The 16,715-nt window shown below is 49.2% G+C and overlaps 1 protein-coding gene across 16 annotated transcripts in view; it reads right to left on the bottom strand.

Moving 5' to 3' along the window:
• Nucleotides 1-16,715, bottom strand: part of MAP4K4 (mitogen-activated protein kinase kinase kinase kinase 4) — a 143,719-nt gene that overhangs the window by 85,520 nt on the left and 41,484 nt on the right. For 4 of the 16 annotated variants that reach the window (XM_032469670.1, XM_032469677.1, XM_032469669.1 and 1 more), the window contains exon 1: nt 15,514-15,771. The exons of the other annotated variants lie outside the window; for them this stretch is intronic. In XM_032469670.1, the coding sequence (XP_032325561.1) occupies nt 15,514-15,756 (243 nt within the window). In that variant the 5' untranslated portion in view covers nt 15,757-15,771. Of the gene's footprint in view, nt 1-15,513; nt 15,772-16,715 lie in introns of those variants that run through there. 16 annotated transcript variants of the gene reach the window in all.

Consider the following 16,715-nt stretch of genomic DNA (forward strand, 5'->3'; position numbering starts at 1 on the left):
AAGCAGCTGGGGTCTGCGCTCTCATGCGAAGAGGGGGGGCACAAGCCGTACACAATGAATCTGCTCATGGTTTACCAAAAACCTCCAGGGGAAAACCTAGCAGAGGGCAGAGAGGGAGTGCCAGGGACAGGGAGGCTGCTATTCTGCACGGGTGGTCAGGGAGGCCTCCCAGTACCCTGTCATTTGGGCAGAGCCCGGGGAGGTGATGAGTGACTCGCCCTCAGGACTTGGAGAGCAGAACAAATCCACACAGAAGAATGCGCAGGTGCTCAGCCTGGGCCACTAACCCTCCCTCGGCCGGGGTGTCATCCTCCCTGGCTTATAGGCAACACGGAGGTCCTGATCCAGGTCCACACTGGTGGCATGCTCTGCTCCCGCTTGTCACCAACAGACACAGCCCCAAGGACGTCCCAGTGCAGTGTGTCTGGGAAACAGGCCCACCCAGCACACACGAGGGCAGGTCCCTTCTCTGGGCAGGCCAAGCCAGTCCCAACTGACCACTGCCTCCCATGAAGCTCCGGCTCAGATTAGAGAGAGAGGGCGGCCAGAGGCAGGACCAGAGGCTCTGGCCAAAAGAAGCTTCAAGATTTCTCCACTGACCACCTGCCCACATCACCTCTTGTCAGCAAAACTCACCCTCAAGGTTGAGGTCTGAGGACTCTACTGGCTGAGCCTGGATGTGATTCTCCAACACAGCAGTGAAAGCAAAGACTCCCTTCTTTCTCTAAAGACAGCAGTCAGAGGAGAAATGCTTCTGATTGAAAAATAAATCCCTAAATTTATGGTGCACATCATGGCACATTAACATTTTGTATGTGGCTACCTGGTCGTGAAGTCACAAAACTCCCAACAACAAAAAACTCCAACTGCCCTATTAAAAACAGCCCGTGTGTGTCTTGTTAAGGTTGCATGTCTACCGTTTCCGATTACCCTGGCATCTTACTAAGGCAATTCTTTTGAGCTCTCCAGCCAGAACCACTCTCTAGATGCTAACAGATTCTCCCCGGTAATTCACTGACTAAATTGGACATCATATTTCCTATAGTGAGTTTTTTGGGGGGACAGTTATTGGAGATAATGATTGCTTTTTGTCTTTTTTTTAAGGGAACATTCCAAAAATTAAGACACTGCAAACCTCTAAAACCCAGATTTTTAGTTTCTCTTGAAAAAACAGGTTTGTTAAAGCTGGTTTCCTAGCCCCGGGAAAACAATGTGTTAGAGCTCAGCTGAGCAAAGGTTGCCCCTTGCGCCGGCAGGAGCCCTCCGCGCCCCCCCCAGTCCTCACCACCCAGAACACCCGTGCATGTTGAGACTACATGGAGCCGGTGTCCTCGAGCACATGCTACAGCAGTGCTTCTGCAACCCTCACTGACAACTGGAGAAGAGTTTTGCTGTTGCTGCTGGGTGTTTTTTGTTTATATAATTATACATGCTTGGGCCTCATCCAGATCAAAATCCCTAAGCAGGGGGGCTGAGCATCCGTATCTTCTGGTCTCCCCTAAATAACTCAAGAGCAGCTGCACCACAGCCCCGTGAGGAATGACCTCAGGGAGACTCCGGCAGGCACCACCAAAACCCACTTTCTCAATAAAAAATTGAAAGGCCCCCAAAACACCGCCACCCTGGCTCACACGCCACGAGAGGTTCACCCTCATGCTGATAAACACAGCTAATAAATGCGTGGTCGTTCCCTCCCGGCCATGGGAAACCAACAGGTGTGGCCCCGGCGGCGCGGGAGAAGCCAGGCCCAGATGCCCCGCACCAGTCAGTCCAACAGAAACACCGCCCGGTGGACGACCCGACAGGCCCGCCTCCCGCCCCTTCCACCAGGTGAGCACGTTAATTCACCACCGGACAGGACACTGGAGGTGGAGCGAGGCCCTGCCAGCACAGCAGGTGGAAACAGGCCTGCCCTGGGCCAACAGAAGGCCCACTCACCCTTCCCTCACCGTGCTTTAAGAATTTTTGTTTTAATGGGGAAATAAAAGCCACCCAGATGGTGAATCACTAATTATTTGGCTCTAAGTTCGAGGCCAGGGAAATAACACCCCAGCACCTCGCCTGGTACCTGCACACTGCAGGCCCAGCAGACGGCTGTGAGTGAGTAATCAGGAGGCCAATGAAGAGCCGTAGATGCTTCTGTGATGAATCATTCAGTGATTTGCAGAGAGAACCTTTACAAACCACGATGGGCGTACATCCTCCAAGTCCCGCAGGTGACAGCCCCTCAAGCTTCCCGGCAAGTCCACCACAGTAGTCCCCAGGTCAACAGACCCTCCAGGGGTGAACTGTGAGATACAAGCCCTTCACAGGAAATGCAGTCGGGGGCGGGGGGCAAGTGTGCTCACAAGCGGACTGGCTCTGGGTAGACAGTCAAGGCTCTCCTCTCCCGGGCAGGGAAACAGCCACATCCCACAGTGGTCCTAAAGGTCAGAAGCCGGCTGCCCCCAGGGACCTCCCCTCCTAACCTGTACCGGCCAGGGCCCCCAGAAGCCGCTCACACGGGGAACGTGCAGGGAGCTGGAGGGGTAAGACCGATGTAGGAGGTTCTGAAAGCCTGAGTGCCAACAACCATACTCCAGGCACAAAGGGGGAAAGGGAACCTGGGTCCACTAGGAGAACACGCAAAACTGAAGTGTGAGAAAACGAGCGAGGAAGCCTGGGAGGGACACGCCAGCATCAGGGCCCCGAGGGAGGCGCCCATGTTCCGCCACACCTGCACCCCACACCCTCGTCCTGTCCACCAACGGGCCTGCCCGGGAACAGTGCAGCCTCTTCGGCACCAGGCAGCCCTCCAAACTGGGCCCACAGGAGCAGAGAGAGGAAGCCTGGTGACGGGGCAGTGTAGTGCTCTGACCACGGTTACACGGATCTACTCAGCGCCGCGCACCTGGGCTGCCAGAAGAGAAAAGTCAATTTTACTTTATGACAATTTTTGAAGTAAAATTTAAATACTAAAGGGAAGCAGGAATGATTCAAAACCTAGGACACCTCTGGGGCCATGGGCCTCTTTCCTGTTTGCTCAAGGGGCGCCGCAGATAGACAGACACATCCGCTGAGGGGGTTCTGCTTTGTTGGCACTGTCTGCACTCCCTCCCCCTCCCAGCCCTCACTTTTCCTGTTCTTATGACCTCGCCATGAAGCCAGGACGGGTCTAACTCCTCCCCCAGTGGCCCTGCAGGACCCAGATACAGTGCAGCATTTACTGAGCACTGCCCGACCCTCATCTGACATGTACTCGCTTGGTGAAAACCCAACGCCAAGAACGTTGCCAACCGGGTGCAGCTGTGCGGTCCCCTCATGGGCACCTATACCTCCAAGGATGTGTGTGGACAGCCCGGCACAGGCCAGGATACAAGAACGTTCATCCGTGACTGCAAGAGTGACCTTCCCCACGCGTGAAACTGATGAAACACCCTGCGACACGAATGCCGAGGAGGACTTCAGTCACCAAGCTCCGCTTTCTGCACTGCTTTTTCAGTCCAGCGCTACCTCTCCAGACTGGGGGTAACTGAGGAAACTCAGCGGCAGTTTTTCTTTCTCAGCCTTTCTTGGACAAAGTAACCTCATCCAGATCTTTGGAAGGGGAGTCACAACAACCCACCATTTACAAGGAACAAAATTCATACAGAGACAAGTATTTCTACAGTTATGCCTCTTCTCAATTAGTAGGTGTATTCCCTGAAGTGGATACTGAAATCACCAAGTCTGAAGAAACGTTGGGGAGTGTGCTTTTTCACATGTGTGAACTACAACTTCAGATACAGGGTTTACTTGTTTAAGGGTGACACATGACCGTACACCCTGGGGAGGCAATTTGCCGTTTCAAGGGATAAAAAACAAGCAACTTGTTTCTGAGTGATTTTCAGGTGGTTGACGTGCTGAGTACAAACTGCGGGGCTCTTCCCCAGCCCTCTCCATCAGGGGCCACACCCAAGTAGAGGCTAAGGGCAGCAATATTATGAGGACAATGTCCATTCAGCACACACTTAGCCAACAGAATTGTGAACCCTAGCGGAGCGATCACAAAGCCCAGGGATGGCAGGTCAGACCACAGGAGGGAGACCTGAGGGACCCAGAGGGAGCCCTGCGATCCCCCGCCACAGGACCACAGTGTCAGGACAGATTCCGAAACCATCAGTTACGAGACATTCAGCTACTGCGCTTCGTGCTTAGGACTCCAGTAAATCATGGAGGGGGTCCTGCTTCTTGTTAAGAACGACAGAAGTGGGTCAATCTGACATCTTCTCACTCTAGTGTCCAATCCCTCCAGTGGAGGAATCCGTCCTGGAGCACAGGGCATCAGACTGTCAGGTGAACAAGGACCCAGTCTCGCTGACTGGAGCCCCCGCACAACTCCACTGCTCGCCCGCCACCTGCACAGCCTCCGAGCAGTTACAGGTGTAGCGGTGGCAATGACGTTCAGCTGGGGAGGGCTAGGAACAATGTCAGGTGGGAGGATGTTCCCCTGTCTTCCAGCAGACACCTGGCACTCAGTGGAGACAGGCTGTAGGCTCAGAGGAAGACAGGAAAGAGATGGGCAACACACTGGATAGGCCAGAAAGGGGGGGGGTGGGTGCTGAGAGTAAGTGACACAGCACAGGGGAGGGGACTCACTAGTGGCCAGGCCATCCCCCATCTCACTGCGCACCCATGCGGTCTGGGAGATTCTCCCCACCAGGTATCACGCCCGCGGGGAGGTGAAAGAAGGTCTGCTCTGCTCCAGCCCCTGTCCTGCTCACTCCATTTAAGTAGCAGCCCCCTCTCCCCGGGGCGGAGAAGGGGCAAGCTGTGCAATCTCCACATTGGATCCTGCCATGATCTGGCACCACCTGATGGCAGCTGTCTGCCCGGGCCTCAGTGTCCGCTGGGACAGCTGTGGGTCCTGTGGCTGGGCGCCACTGCAAGGCGGCAGCTGCAATTCCAAGAAGCGCAGGCCAGGCTTCTTAGTCCGATCCATGGAGACGGGGCAAGGAGAACACCGGGGACGGGAAGGCCCGCCCTGCACTTCAGAAACAAGGCCAGACGGAAGGCGAGCTACTGCTAATCAAATTAAATCTGCATTACCACGCAGTTTAACGGTATAATATTTTTATTCTACAAAAATTAGAACAAAAATATAATGTTTTGCAAAATTTAGACCTAAAACTTATTTTTAAAAGATCTTCTTTGAGGATTCCGACTACACTATGTTAACATCTTGTTACTGAGAAATTAACTACCAGCAACTTTCTAAAGAACAGAACTGATCTATCGAAAGACAACAAGCGATATGTTAAATCCACAGGAACTAAGAGATGTGACTGAAGCTGGCCCATCCTCCTAGGAAATTTGTTTATGAAATACAATTTTGCTTATAACAAATTAATAAAAGCCCGAAAACTTCATCTCACAGACATCAATCATCTGTTAGGGTTGTCAGTACCCCCTACTTCCTTCAGATACTCTTTTCAAATATACAACCCCCAACAAATGGCTCAAAATCACAACTCAAAATCTCAGGACATCACTGGATGAGCATCACAAAGCCACAATCTTCTTAAGTTATTAACATGCAAACACGAGAACTCAGTTCATTTCTAATATAATGCAGAAGCACAAAAACCCCACTCCCCTTAACTTATCATTATTTCTTCTCAAAATTCCATCCACCATGACCCCCCTTCCCCTCCATTTAGGAACAAACTCACATGTCTGTAAGCACACTAAGTAGGGCAGGGACCACGGCCTACTGACTTTTCACTGTTACATCACTGGCACCTAGCTGATAGTAAATATTTGCTAAGGAGTTGAAACTCACTCTACTTTTTTGCTTAAATGAGAACACAAGAGCAAATGAGACTACAATAATCAAGCAGCTAATTTTCCCATTAAAAGAAAGCCAAGTCACATAACACCACTTAAGGTTCAGTAAATTATAGTTATTTCCAAGAAGCCATGTATCAAACACAGGCACGAGATTTTGGCAAAAGCAAAAAGCAAAGATTTCCTTTTTCATCTAAAATAACAAAACCAGCACATAATAAGTAAGATCCCAGCTGCTTCTCCTTTTAGCTTTATAACCAAACCCCACTACTGTTTTCAACGGTAAGGGTCTGAGCAGGCTTAGTCCGACTATGGCACTGATGCCCTGTGCCTCCTGCAAACTCGCATTTTTCTCCACAAAGCAAACAAAAGGCTTTTGTGTCCTCTGCTGAAGAGGAGCAGCAGCAGCGCTGACAGGCCAGAAGGGGGGGTTTCTCATCAACCGAGCAGCTCCTAAAACCCTCAGTGAGGCTGCCCACGCAGCGCTGGCACCACTGACGCTGGCTGGAGACATCTGCTCCACCCGCCACCTGGCCCTCGCAACGCCTCTGCCCGTTGTGGGGACACCACAAACACATGGTTTCCGGGAGGGGTGGGCGACAGGCGTCACTGCCCTATCTCTAGGAAAAAACACATAGGAAAAGGTGCACTTTTCTGTGATTTACACAGACACTAATGTTAAGGAAAAGCCTAAAATGTGGGAATTTAACCAGAAGTTAAAGCTGAGCCAGAGCCCGCCCAGGGAAGACTGCAGGTCAGAAGAGAATGAAGCACTTTTTTTTTTTTTTTTGCTCGAGACACAAACTTTGTCCTTTCCAATCCAACACTTCATTCTTTGGTAAAAGCACTTACAACTACTAAAAGCAAAGCAACATATATTAAATGTAGTAATGTTCTCCATCTCCCAAGCCCACTGGTCAATGACAGAGGAAACAGATGGAAATCCTACGGAAAAGGACAAAGTACACCCCCTAACTGGATGTGGAAATGCAAACAGAAAGTTACTTTAGCGCCCCCAAATCATTATGATATTAAAATACTACTATGATTGTGATGCAAGATAATCACATACTTGAGGGGCAGCTTAAGTGACTGCAGGAATAAGTCACATGCAAAGAGGAATCACACAAAAAGTAACAATTCAGGAAAAAAAGAAGAAAAATCTGTTCCAATTAGCTACTCCAAAAATTTGTGAAACCAAATCCCTGACTGGGACAACAGTACCGCTTCATAGTAAGCCACCAAATCCAGAAGCCGGTTTTATTTGAGGGAAAGTAAGAAAAAGGAAAAAAATAACCGGTCTGAGTACAAACAACAGAATATTACAGCTCATTCTAACCCAGTCACTTAGTGAGCCACTGCTGTCACAGCAATTATTAAAGCACATTTCCTGCCTAACAAGAGGCTAGGACAACAGAGACCCCACCTACAGCCAGTGCCACTTAGAGGGGACATCTCTGTCTGGGAGACCTGTCTGGAGCCAGCAGCCCGAGAACTCTGCCCGAGAGGACTGGTTTGGATAAAAACAGGCAGAAGCATCTCCAAAGGTGGGACGTTTGCTCACACCAAATGCTCTTTCCTGAGGTCTGAGAGTTCAAGGACAGGGCCATTCTGGAGACAACAGATTTCAGCACAACCAAAGCCAAAGTCACACCAAACAAGGGGCCACGAGGAGAATCCCCCTGAATTCCAAACTGAAGAGCTACTGAAAAGCCATACTTGTGGGGGAAGCGAGATGCTCTTTACAATTTAAAAATTTCTAGTAAAAACCAGGTTAAACTACAGGGCCTCTCCAGCCAACCTTCAGTGAAGGTTCACGTTTATCACGGGATGTGTGGCTGTTGGCTTATTCGTCCTAAAGGAGCATCTCAAAATGTGCCTGAGGTTTTCTAGACGGGATCCTGTACCCACAGGTCCACCTCACCAGCCCCTTCTATCACCAACCAATCTCTCCAGTGGGAACAAGTCGCCTCGACCTATACACCCCGACAGAGCTGGAAAGAATTCCCTCCTAGCACAGGAAACACAAAGGGAAATGAGCCTGGAGATCCTGAGGCCGGAAACAAGTTAGGAAAAAACATGCGATGTTTAAGTTTTAAGAAAACTTTGAAAAAAAAAAAAAAACACCCAGCTCTTAAGACAATAAAGCTCTAAATCTGATTGCGGCTGGAGATCAGAGGTTTAGGATTAATCCCCTTCAAAGCTACCCAATCAGCTCAAATGCCTGCTTATTTACACTGCTGGAAGCGGCCCCATAGCGACTGAGAGCCGGCGGCCGGGGTGGGGGCCCCTAGAGGTCCCCACAGTCCACCTTCGAGAGACTGATGGTTCTGCCTGCTCACCAGAACACCATCCACCTGACCCCCAAACCGACCACAACTCCACTCCCACTGCACCCGTGTGACCACTGCCAGCTCCCCCAACCCGTTCACTTGGAAAAAGGAACCATCAGTCCAATAAACCTCATTTTTCTGTCATTTCAAAGACTTTTATAGCAGAGAGGCTGGGTCCTCACATTAGTTTATTTATGAGGCAAGGGAGGAAGTTTTCCAGCAGGTGGAGGGTACGCAGGGCCCGTGGCCCCAGGGGAAGGCGGGTCTGAAAGGGGTGGGGGCTACCAAGAGCACCCCCCCACACACACACACACACACACACACACCCTGGAGCAGAGGGTGCGGTCTTTCATTGTTAAAGATTAAACAAGCAAGCTGAAAAGACACCAAAAGTCGCTATGGCAAAGAAATGCCTTTAAAGGAATTCACGTGAGTCTGCATTTTAAAATACAACCTGCAGAGTAACTGCCTCAAAATGGAAATACCACTTACCTTTTAATTGTGAAATTTCTAAATATAGAGAAAAAGTGGGAAAGAATGATCCTAAATATAATGAATATCTAATTATTCAAATTAGCTACATCTCTTAATAAGATAGATTTCCCTACTGAACCATTTCAAACTAAGTCCTAAGCATGAAGAGACCTCAATGCTAAATACAGGTAAGAGTGTCCCTCGCCAGCTTCACCGCAGCTGAGAAAACAATTATGCCCATATTACCCAACACCGGGTCCACATTCCAGTGGTCCTCATGCCCCCACCCCATTTTTGGCTTGCTTCCATAACAATCCCTCCAGCATCTTTGATTTTTTGAAGAAACCGGGCCAGTGGCCTAGTAGAAGGGCTCACATTTTGGATTTATCTGATTATTCCTTTGTACTACTTGTATTGTTAACTTGTTCCTCCAGCCCTAATTTCACTTTAGTTAGGATTCCTTGTTAACACTTTTGGAACCGTATTTCAAGGATAAACACTTCACATTTCTACTAGCGTATCAAGGTACCCAACAATGAGTGATATGAAATTTGGTCACTTAAGCAGTGAAATAAACATTTTAATCTGATATTATTTCACTTAAAAGCATTTAGGATTTCCAGGGATGTTTATAAATAAGGGAGAATGAAGGAGAAAGAAAAGGGAAATGATTAAAATAAGGGAAGAAAACGAGCCACAATATGGAGGAAGTCAGGGTCCTGATTTACTTCAACTAAATTAGCCTGAGCTATAAGCAACAAGTGCGACCGGCAAGTGAGGGGTTCGCAGTACTCAGGAGTAAGCTGCTTTAGAAAAACCACAGGGCTTCAGCGCAGACACAACTGCTAAGTGGTTAACAACACCGCAAAACTACCCACGTAACTAACTCCCAGGGAGCATTAGCATCTGTTTAAAATGCAGTATGTCTGGCCCACCCGTCTTCTAAGTCACTGCATACTCTGCAGGCATGCCTTTCCCTCTGCGTCCTCACACAGCGGATCATCTCAACAGCCCTAGGGGTTTGACCAATAGGAATTTGAGCTGGAATGCAGATTCAGCCAAGATCACAGCCTCAAACGAAGGTTAGATTCCAATTCGCCTGACACTCGGTGTAACGACCTTCCTAATAAAATAAGTCGCATTTAACAGAAAGGTTCGACGTGGGTACAATTTCCCCAAAACACCCTTGTGTGTGATACTGTGGTGCAATGCGTCCCAGCCTCACTCGTGAAAGGTGCAGTTTCATGCACACACATCCATACGTGCAGTACGGGGTTCTCTCAATCTCAGTGCTCCTTCATTTCAGTAAACAATACTTACAAGTGTGTTCAATAAATCCTCTAAGGAGTACCAAGCCCACACAGACTTCCCACACAGTGACGCTGCGGGGATAACACCATGACGGCACGGCTGCTCTCAGTTCCCGCGTCCTCGGGGCAGCAGAGCCCCCCAGCCACACTGCACGCGGGCCTCCTGGGCCCGCTCCCCCCCAGCCCTCTCCCCGCCGCCCACGGCCGTGCCCAGGCACCAGCGCCTGGCACTGACCTGCTCACGGCAGGTTACGTTTGAAATACATAGAAGGAGTCTTTTTAAGTTAGAGGGGATTTCAAAATCAGAAAATAACCCTATTTTACAGAAACATCCAAATTCTATTAATTCCCTTCCTTTGCTTCCCAAAGCAATTGCGAGGAGACGGTTTCCCAGTTACTCATCCCACTGAGCTGCTGTGGAGTCGCAAGTCCACAAACTCTGAGGCCTGCTTTACAAGAGGGCTGGAGGATTAAAATCTGAAAGTCACTACTTTATTCAGTTTATTTAGCTAGAAGACACAGAGAAGGACTTGTGCCCCTTTTTGCCACTCTCGTAACAACTATGGTCATTCTCCAATCAAGAAGAAATTAATTGAAAATTTTTTATAAGCCCACCAACCTGGCCACCAAAACCGTAGGAGAGTCACAATTATAGACAGCAAGTGCAGAGAAAATGATATAAATGCAGTATCCAACAGCATTCAACCCAGTTGAGGCTGTAAAGAGGTAATACTAATCACCAGGTGGTGCTTCCTACTCTGCAAGGTGGCTCCGCCGGGAGCCGCTCCACAGCAGCCTGAGAGCAGAGCCTTTATGGGCTGGTGGAGGAGGAAGGTAAGAGTGAGGGTAACTGAGGACGCCTTCTCCAGTCCCTGCACACATGGGCCTCGCCCCGGACCTCTGCCCCCGACACTGCAGGTGGCCCCCGGGATGCAGTAGGCCAGTGATGGAGCAGGGCTCCAACCCCACCTTGGGGCCCTCAGCCCCCACCCTACTCGGGGCCCCAGGAGCCATCCATTAAGTGTCAATCAGACGTCACATTTCCACAAACACACAGCACGAAACTCCAGCCCTCACCGGCCCAAAACAGCTGCTGGTAACTAGCAGAAAGCAGACCACTGCTTTCCCTAATCCTTTCTTCTCCCATCCAATCACTCAATCACTCCACTCGGGAGGGCCAGGCACCGAAAAGGTGGGGGCGGGGGGGCATCAAGCCCCCAGCAGACAACAGAGCAGCTTTGTCGGCACATGCTCGGGGGTTTCTTTGCAGCAATCCGGAATGCGGAAACGCCGTCCACGGCCGAACTTTGGTTAAAGGGCTCCCATTTAGATGGCCGTGCCCCTAATAACCCTCCCCTGCTCCACTTCAGCCCTTTTACCTCCACAAGAGCTGACAACTCAGCAGATGGTATCAAAAGTACTTCTGTATTCGGGCCTGAATGGAGAGAGAGGGCTGGGGCGGACAGAGGCTCTATTCAGAAGGACCTCCTCTGACAGCACCCCGGGCACTCCAAACCCCAGGAACTCCCACCACCCCCAAGGAGAGCCTCCAGTGCCAGAGGGGGCAGGGATACACCCCACTGTGCCATGGACTCCCCGCCACAGCCAAGCCAGGGAGACTCAGCCCAGATGCCACCTTCTCTCCGTGGGGATTTCTTCCAGATTTTTTTTAAACAAAGCACCTCAAAATGTGGAATACACAGTTCCTGATGCCAAAGAGATGACTACTCAATGCTGAAGTCAGTTCATTCTCCATACACCTTCTAATCCTGAAAGCAACCCTGCTCGGCAGGGACCCCTGGCCCTATTTATTCAGACAGGGACACAGATGGAGAGGGATTCATTAACTCGCCCAAGCTTACAGACCTAACCTACTGAGGATCAATCCAGGAGTCTGGCCCCTACCTCTGACTGCACGGGTGCAGCCCAGGGAAGTTACGGCTAAGAGGGGGTCAAGGGCCCCTTTCTCCTCCAACCTCCCTTCCTCCCCGTGATTTAACCACCTGCCTACAAAGTAAGAAAATCTCAAGAGATACGAACTGACTATCCTGCTCACTCCTACAGGCTGGCACTGTGCATGACAGCCACACAAAGACATTGAGCAATGCTGGCTGGATGACAGCCCAGGCAAATCTCTGGCAAATCACTGGAAAGGGTCCAGTATCACTGTCTCCATAAGCTACACAACCACACGAAAGTATGGGAAAAAAGTCTAATGATAGCAAGCCCCCAAAACCTCATTTTACATAATCCTAAAGCACTTCATTTACACCAAAACCAAGTAAAAAGAGAACCATATCCCCATAACAGCACCTTATCTTCTATCTAGCAAGCTCATAAAACTCAAATGCTTTACTTATTTAAAACACTAGTTACTAGTGCTTAAACATTACTTTCTTCCCAGAGTTCTTACAATTCCTAAGATAAAAAGTTGGTTCTTTGGATTCAATCCAGTCTTTATTTATCTAAGTGCCAACAAGTTAAAAGTCTTGGTTCCGAGCTTTAAAAAACAAAAACAACTCTGTATTACTCTAACAAACAGCATTTGACAGCTGCCTTCCCACTGGTTTTGGGGGTTTTCTGTTTTAGTTTTTTTTTTAAGTAGACCATCTTATCTATATCTAGTTGGTATACAGATGTCTCAGTGTCTGGGAGCCAGCTCTTTAAAGACGCAGACAGCATGAAAAGCCAGAAATATTTTAAAGGCTTAAGCGAAACAGAGTCTAAATTTTTAAAAAAGGAATTCAAGAAAAAGCTCAGTCAGCTTTCTCTGAGTGTTACAGCTCCCCTTCACACACAAACCCCCTTCCTCCCGGCTGGAGAATTCCGGACAGCAATCTAGGAGGAAATGCCGGGGAGATGGTGTCATGCAAGACTCCTTACAGAAAAGGGAAACAGATAAGACCTCTTTCTAGGAGAAAAATGCCCAAGGAAACCCAAGGAAGCAAACTTCACTCAAAAAGAGGAAAGTCTAGCCTAATTTAATGAGCCTTTGCAGTCTAATGAAAACTAAAACAAGAACTCTACAAGAACTCGAGTTAAAATGACAATCCTTTTTCAGTGTCCAACTCCCGAGAGATCAATTTAACTCGCAGAGAACAATGCCGCCTGAGGCGAGTGTGATTATCTCTGACCGCTGCCCAATTTCTCGAGTGTTTCCCTTCCTTCCTTCACAGCACAGGTTTCCTCCTCGAGGATGAGCGTGTGCAGCGAAGCCACGGCGTCGGGCAGGGTGAAGCCTATCAGGGCAGAGTGGCTGGAAAACCTAGTCCTGGGAGAGTTTCAGTACATAATGCCCCTTCTTGCCCTCGACACTAACTTGATCTGAATCGTTAAGTAAATGCAGAACAGGACACGCCTGACGATGCCCAGTGTGTCCTCAGACCCCTCTGCAGCAGCCCTTTCCAGATAAAGGACGCAAAATCGCCACTGTTGTAACGACTTGCACACACAGGTAGCTCTGATTATCATCTTCCAAGAATAGAGAGTTCCATGACTCTATTCATTACTGTGAAAACTATTTTTAAAGTTCTGCTCTTCTATGGGGTCTGTATTAAATGACCTACCACTACTAAGTCTGTTTACTGAAGAAAGAAATTTGGACTGCGTTCAAGTCTTGATTGCCACCACTTGCAAGCTACAGACTGCTTTTCTATAGATCTGATCTATTCACTTACTAGTAAGTATTCTCTACCAGGAAGGTGTTCTCAAATTTTAAAGAAAGAGAGACAAATAGACAGAAACAGATTATACATAGTACTTTTTAAAGCCTTACAAAGTATTGAGGTTACCAAGAGAGGCTGATCTAAAAAAATAAATATATCATTGTTTCCAAAAGCACTTGTCAAACTGTAATTATTTCGATGTGCTCCTAGTGGCACTGTAACTGTATAAAGCAAAGTCCCAAGGCTCTTTACACGCTAAGCTTTCCACGTGAAAGAAGTTACCCTCATGTTGCCCCTTATCCCAAAGGGACACACAGATAATTTTTTAAAAAGCCCAACAAGCCCACTGCACTCGGCACAGAGTAAACTGCAAGGATAAACACCACCAGCACTAAGGATCTCACCCAAAATCAACCCACCAAGTAAACACCAAGGTGCACGTTTTCCAGAGCAGAGTAGGAAGGTCTGTCGGTAAGTGAGGAGGCCATGTGACCACCAAACACGCTGCGGTCAAGATGGGCTGGGCCCCGGCAGACACACCAGTGACCCCTTTACCACTGACTGTCAACGGTCCTTGTCGAGGGCTCTGAGGCCGGGGCTATACCCACCCCCAACCCCCGCTGTAAACCAACAAGAGGCTGGACTCTGCAGCACGTACTCAGCACCCAGATTCCCTCTTAGCGTGACGAGATTTTCATTAAGACTTACACTAAAATCTCACAGGAAGCCTAAGCAGCAGCACTTGGGACCCCATGGTTTCATTATGGTCAAGGTGTCTTCATGACTTCCCGAAACACAGCTGAGGCCAGAAATAGGTAGAGACGCACATTATTCCGCTTTTAACTTAAACTGAAAGTGAGCAGACCTTTCTACTCGAAATTATTACTGTCAACCTCTCAGCACAACACAATTACCTCTCCTTGCCACATCCCAACCAAAAACAAAATGACACAAAACCTCCAAGGCAAGCAGAGCCCAGGAAATTACTTTTATGTGCCCAGAAAGCCTGGTCACAAAACCCAGCCCAGCAAATCCCCACCCACCCCTCATCACGTGTAGGTCGAGCACTGAAACCAAGAGAGCACACAGCCGCTCCGTCCACCACCGGGAGGGGGTCGGCCAACCAGGACAGGGGCCCAGAACGGGTACCTCTCTGCATCTGCCTACGGCTCAAAGTGTTCACAAGGGCAAAGATTTTCCCTTCCAACAGAAAAGGCTGAGCTGTATTTTAACACCTCTTTCCTCCTAAAGCAAAGGGGGCTGGGTGAAGAAGGGGCTGCACTCAAATGCTTCGCACAGACCAGTGACAAGGCTCAGAGAGGTACTCTCTGACTGAAGGGACACGGCTCAGTTTTAAGTCCTGTCATAGCATTCTCATGATAAATTTAAACATTCCCCCCTCAGGAAAATACAAACTGATCTACAGCAAGATCTAAATTAGAAATAAACACTTTCTCTCTTATTTAGAAGTAAGCACTTCAAACCTGCTGAGAAGGAAAAGGAGGAGGATGACACAGAGAATCCCGAGGCTGAGATCCCTGGTCCCTGAGCCACAGGCTTTGCTAATCTACAACCTAGACACATTGATCAGAAGGGCCAACAGAAAAAGGAAACCAACTTAGAGAACCTGCAATGTGAGAATTCACGCTATGAATAAAGCTGCCCCACCGAGCACAGAACCAGGAGGAAGGTTATACAGACAGGCGTGCACTGAGGGTCACAGAGAGAGGAGAAGCCAAGGGGAACCACCCTGTCCAGCAACCCCGGGAGCAGGGCCCTCCCTTCCCAGGAAGACCGCCCTGCGGCTCTCTGCCTGAACGCGGGGTGTCCTCCACTCAGCAGGCAACTCTGTTTAATTAAGAAATGTTGAGAGGCAGGTGAGAAGGAGCGTGAGAGCAGGCAGAGAACAACAGGGCTAAATCTTGCCATCTGTGCAGACACAGTGACGACACGCAGAGTGTCATCTTCTGGGGTCCCTGCTCCTTGGACAGCTGTCTCGGGTGCCCAGATTCTGAGTAAGGTTTCTCTTCCAGAAGCGTCTCCCGTGGGGACGGGGATAATGGGAGAGATGTGCGCCCGGCGCAGGCTAGAGCAAACAAGCATGAAAGGCGCAGGGGCAGCCTCTCCCTTCCCCGCCTCTGAGGGCCATTTGTCCCCAGCACCGGTCATGTGGCCCCAGAGTCCGCGTGACACACAGACACACAAAGCGCCTTTACTAACAAGTCCACAAGGGAACCTTTAAGAATGTTAATTGAGTTTTTCACTCTGCTTTAAAAAAAAAAGACATCAAAACAACAAATTAAATTTATAAAAAGCATTTGACAAATCTTGTCACTCTCTTACTCACTAGTGATTCCCAAATTGAGCCAATAAGGTTAACGCCTCGTCAGCAATTCTCAGCTAACATAATATTTCAAAGGGAGCAGCTGCGCATACCCACAGACGTTTCACTACCTCAACAGGTTCCCTGGGCAGTGAACAGTCACCTTCAATTCCTTCTGGAGCGAGGCATAAATAAACAAAAACAACACATTCTACAGCACCAGGTTAGCCTCACTGAGTCGGCACCCAGTCCCCAGGTCTCTGCAGCCCTTCAGACACCATCCTGGACCCCTGCCCCTCGTCCTCCCTCCCCATCCTTCTCCATCCCTCTGCCTCGTCGAACGTCATTAACCAAGCCATCAGGCTGGCCTGTCCAACAAGGGGCTGCTGAGGACTGAGAGGCTGCTGCCACTTTTAGGACCTGTCACTAGGCCACTACACATTCTAAGGCTTTGCTCATTCCGCTCAGTGAAAACTTAGATCAACAACGCTTTCCCCCAACTCAGCGCCTCCAATGTACTGAAGGATGTCAGAACCCACAGTTGAAAGTGATTTTCCATAGAACTGGGCAGCAACCAGCTCCTGAATCTGAGAGGACCTACAGACAGACGCTCCCTTCCCCTGAAAGCATCTCACACTCCCAAAGCAGACGCAGACAGTGCCGGATGTTAACCCAACACCGGAAAACAAAAGCAATGAACTCTGAGTGAGCCTTTCCAATTCACAGAAAGAAAACAAAGTGCCATACACACCTGGCTGGTCAAACAACCCTCCTGGTCTCAGTGGAAACAGGAACTAACAATAAA

The sequence above is a fragment of the Camelus ferus genome, chromosome 28 (assembly GCF_009834535.1).
Source record: "Camelus ferus isolate YT-003-E chromosome 28, BCGSAC_Cfer_1.0, whole genome shotgun sequence".
NCBI classification, from domain to species: Eukaryota; Metazoa; Chordata; class Mammalia; order Artiodactyla; family Camelidae; genus Camelus; species Camelus ferus.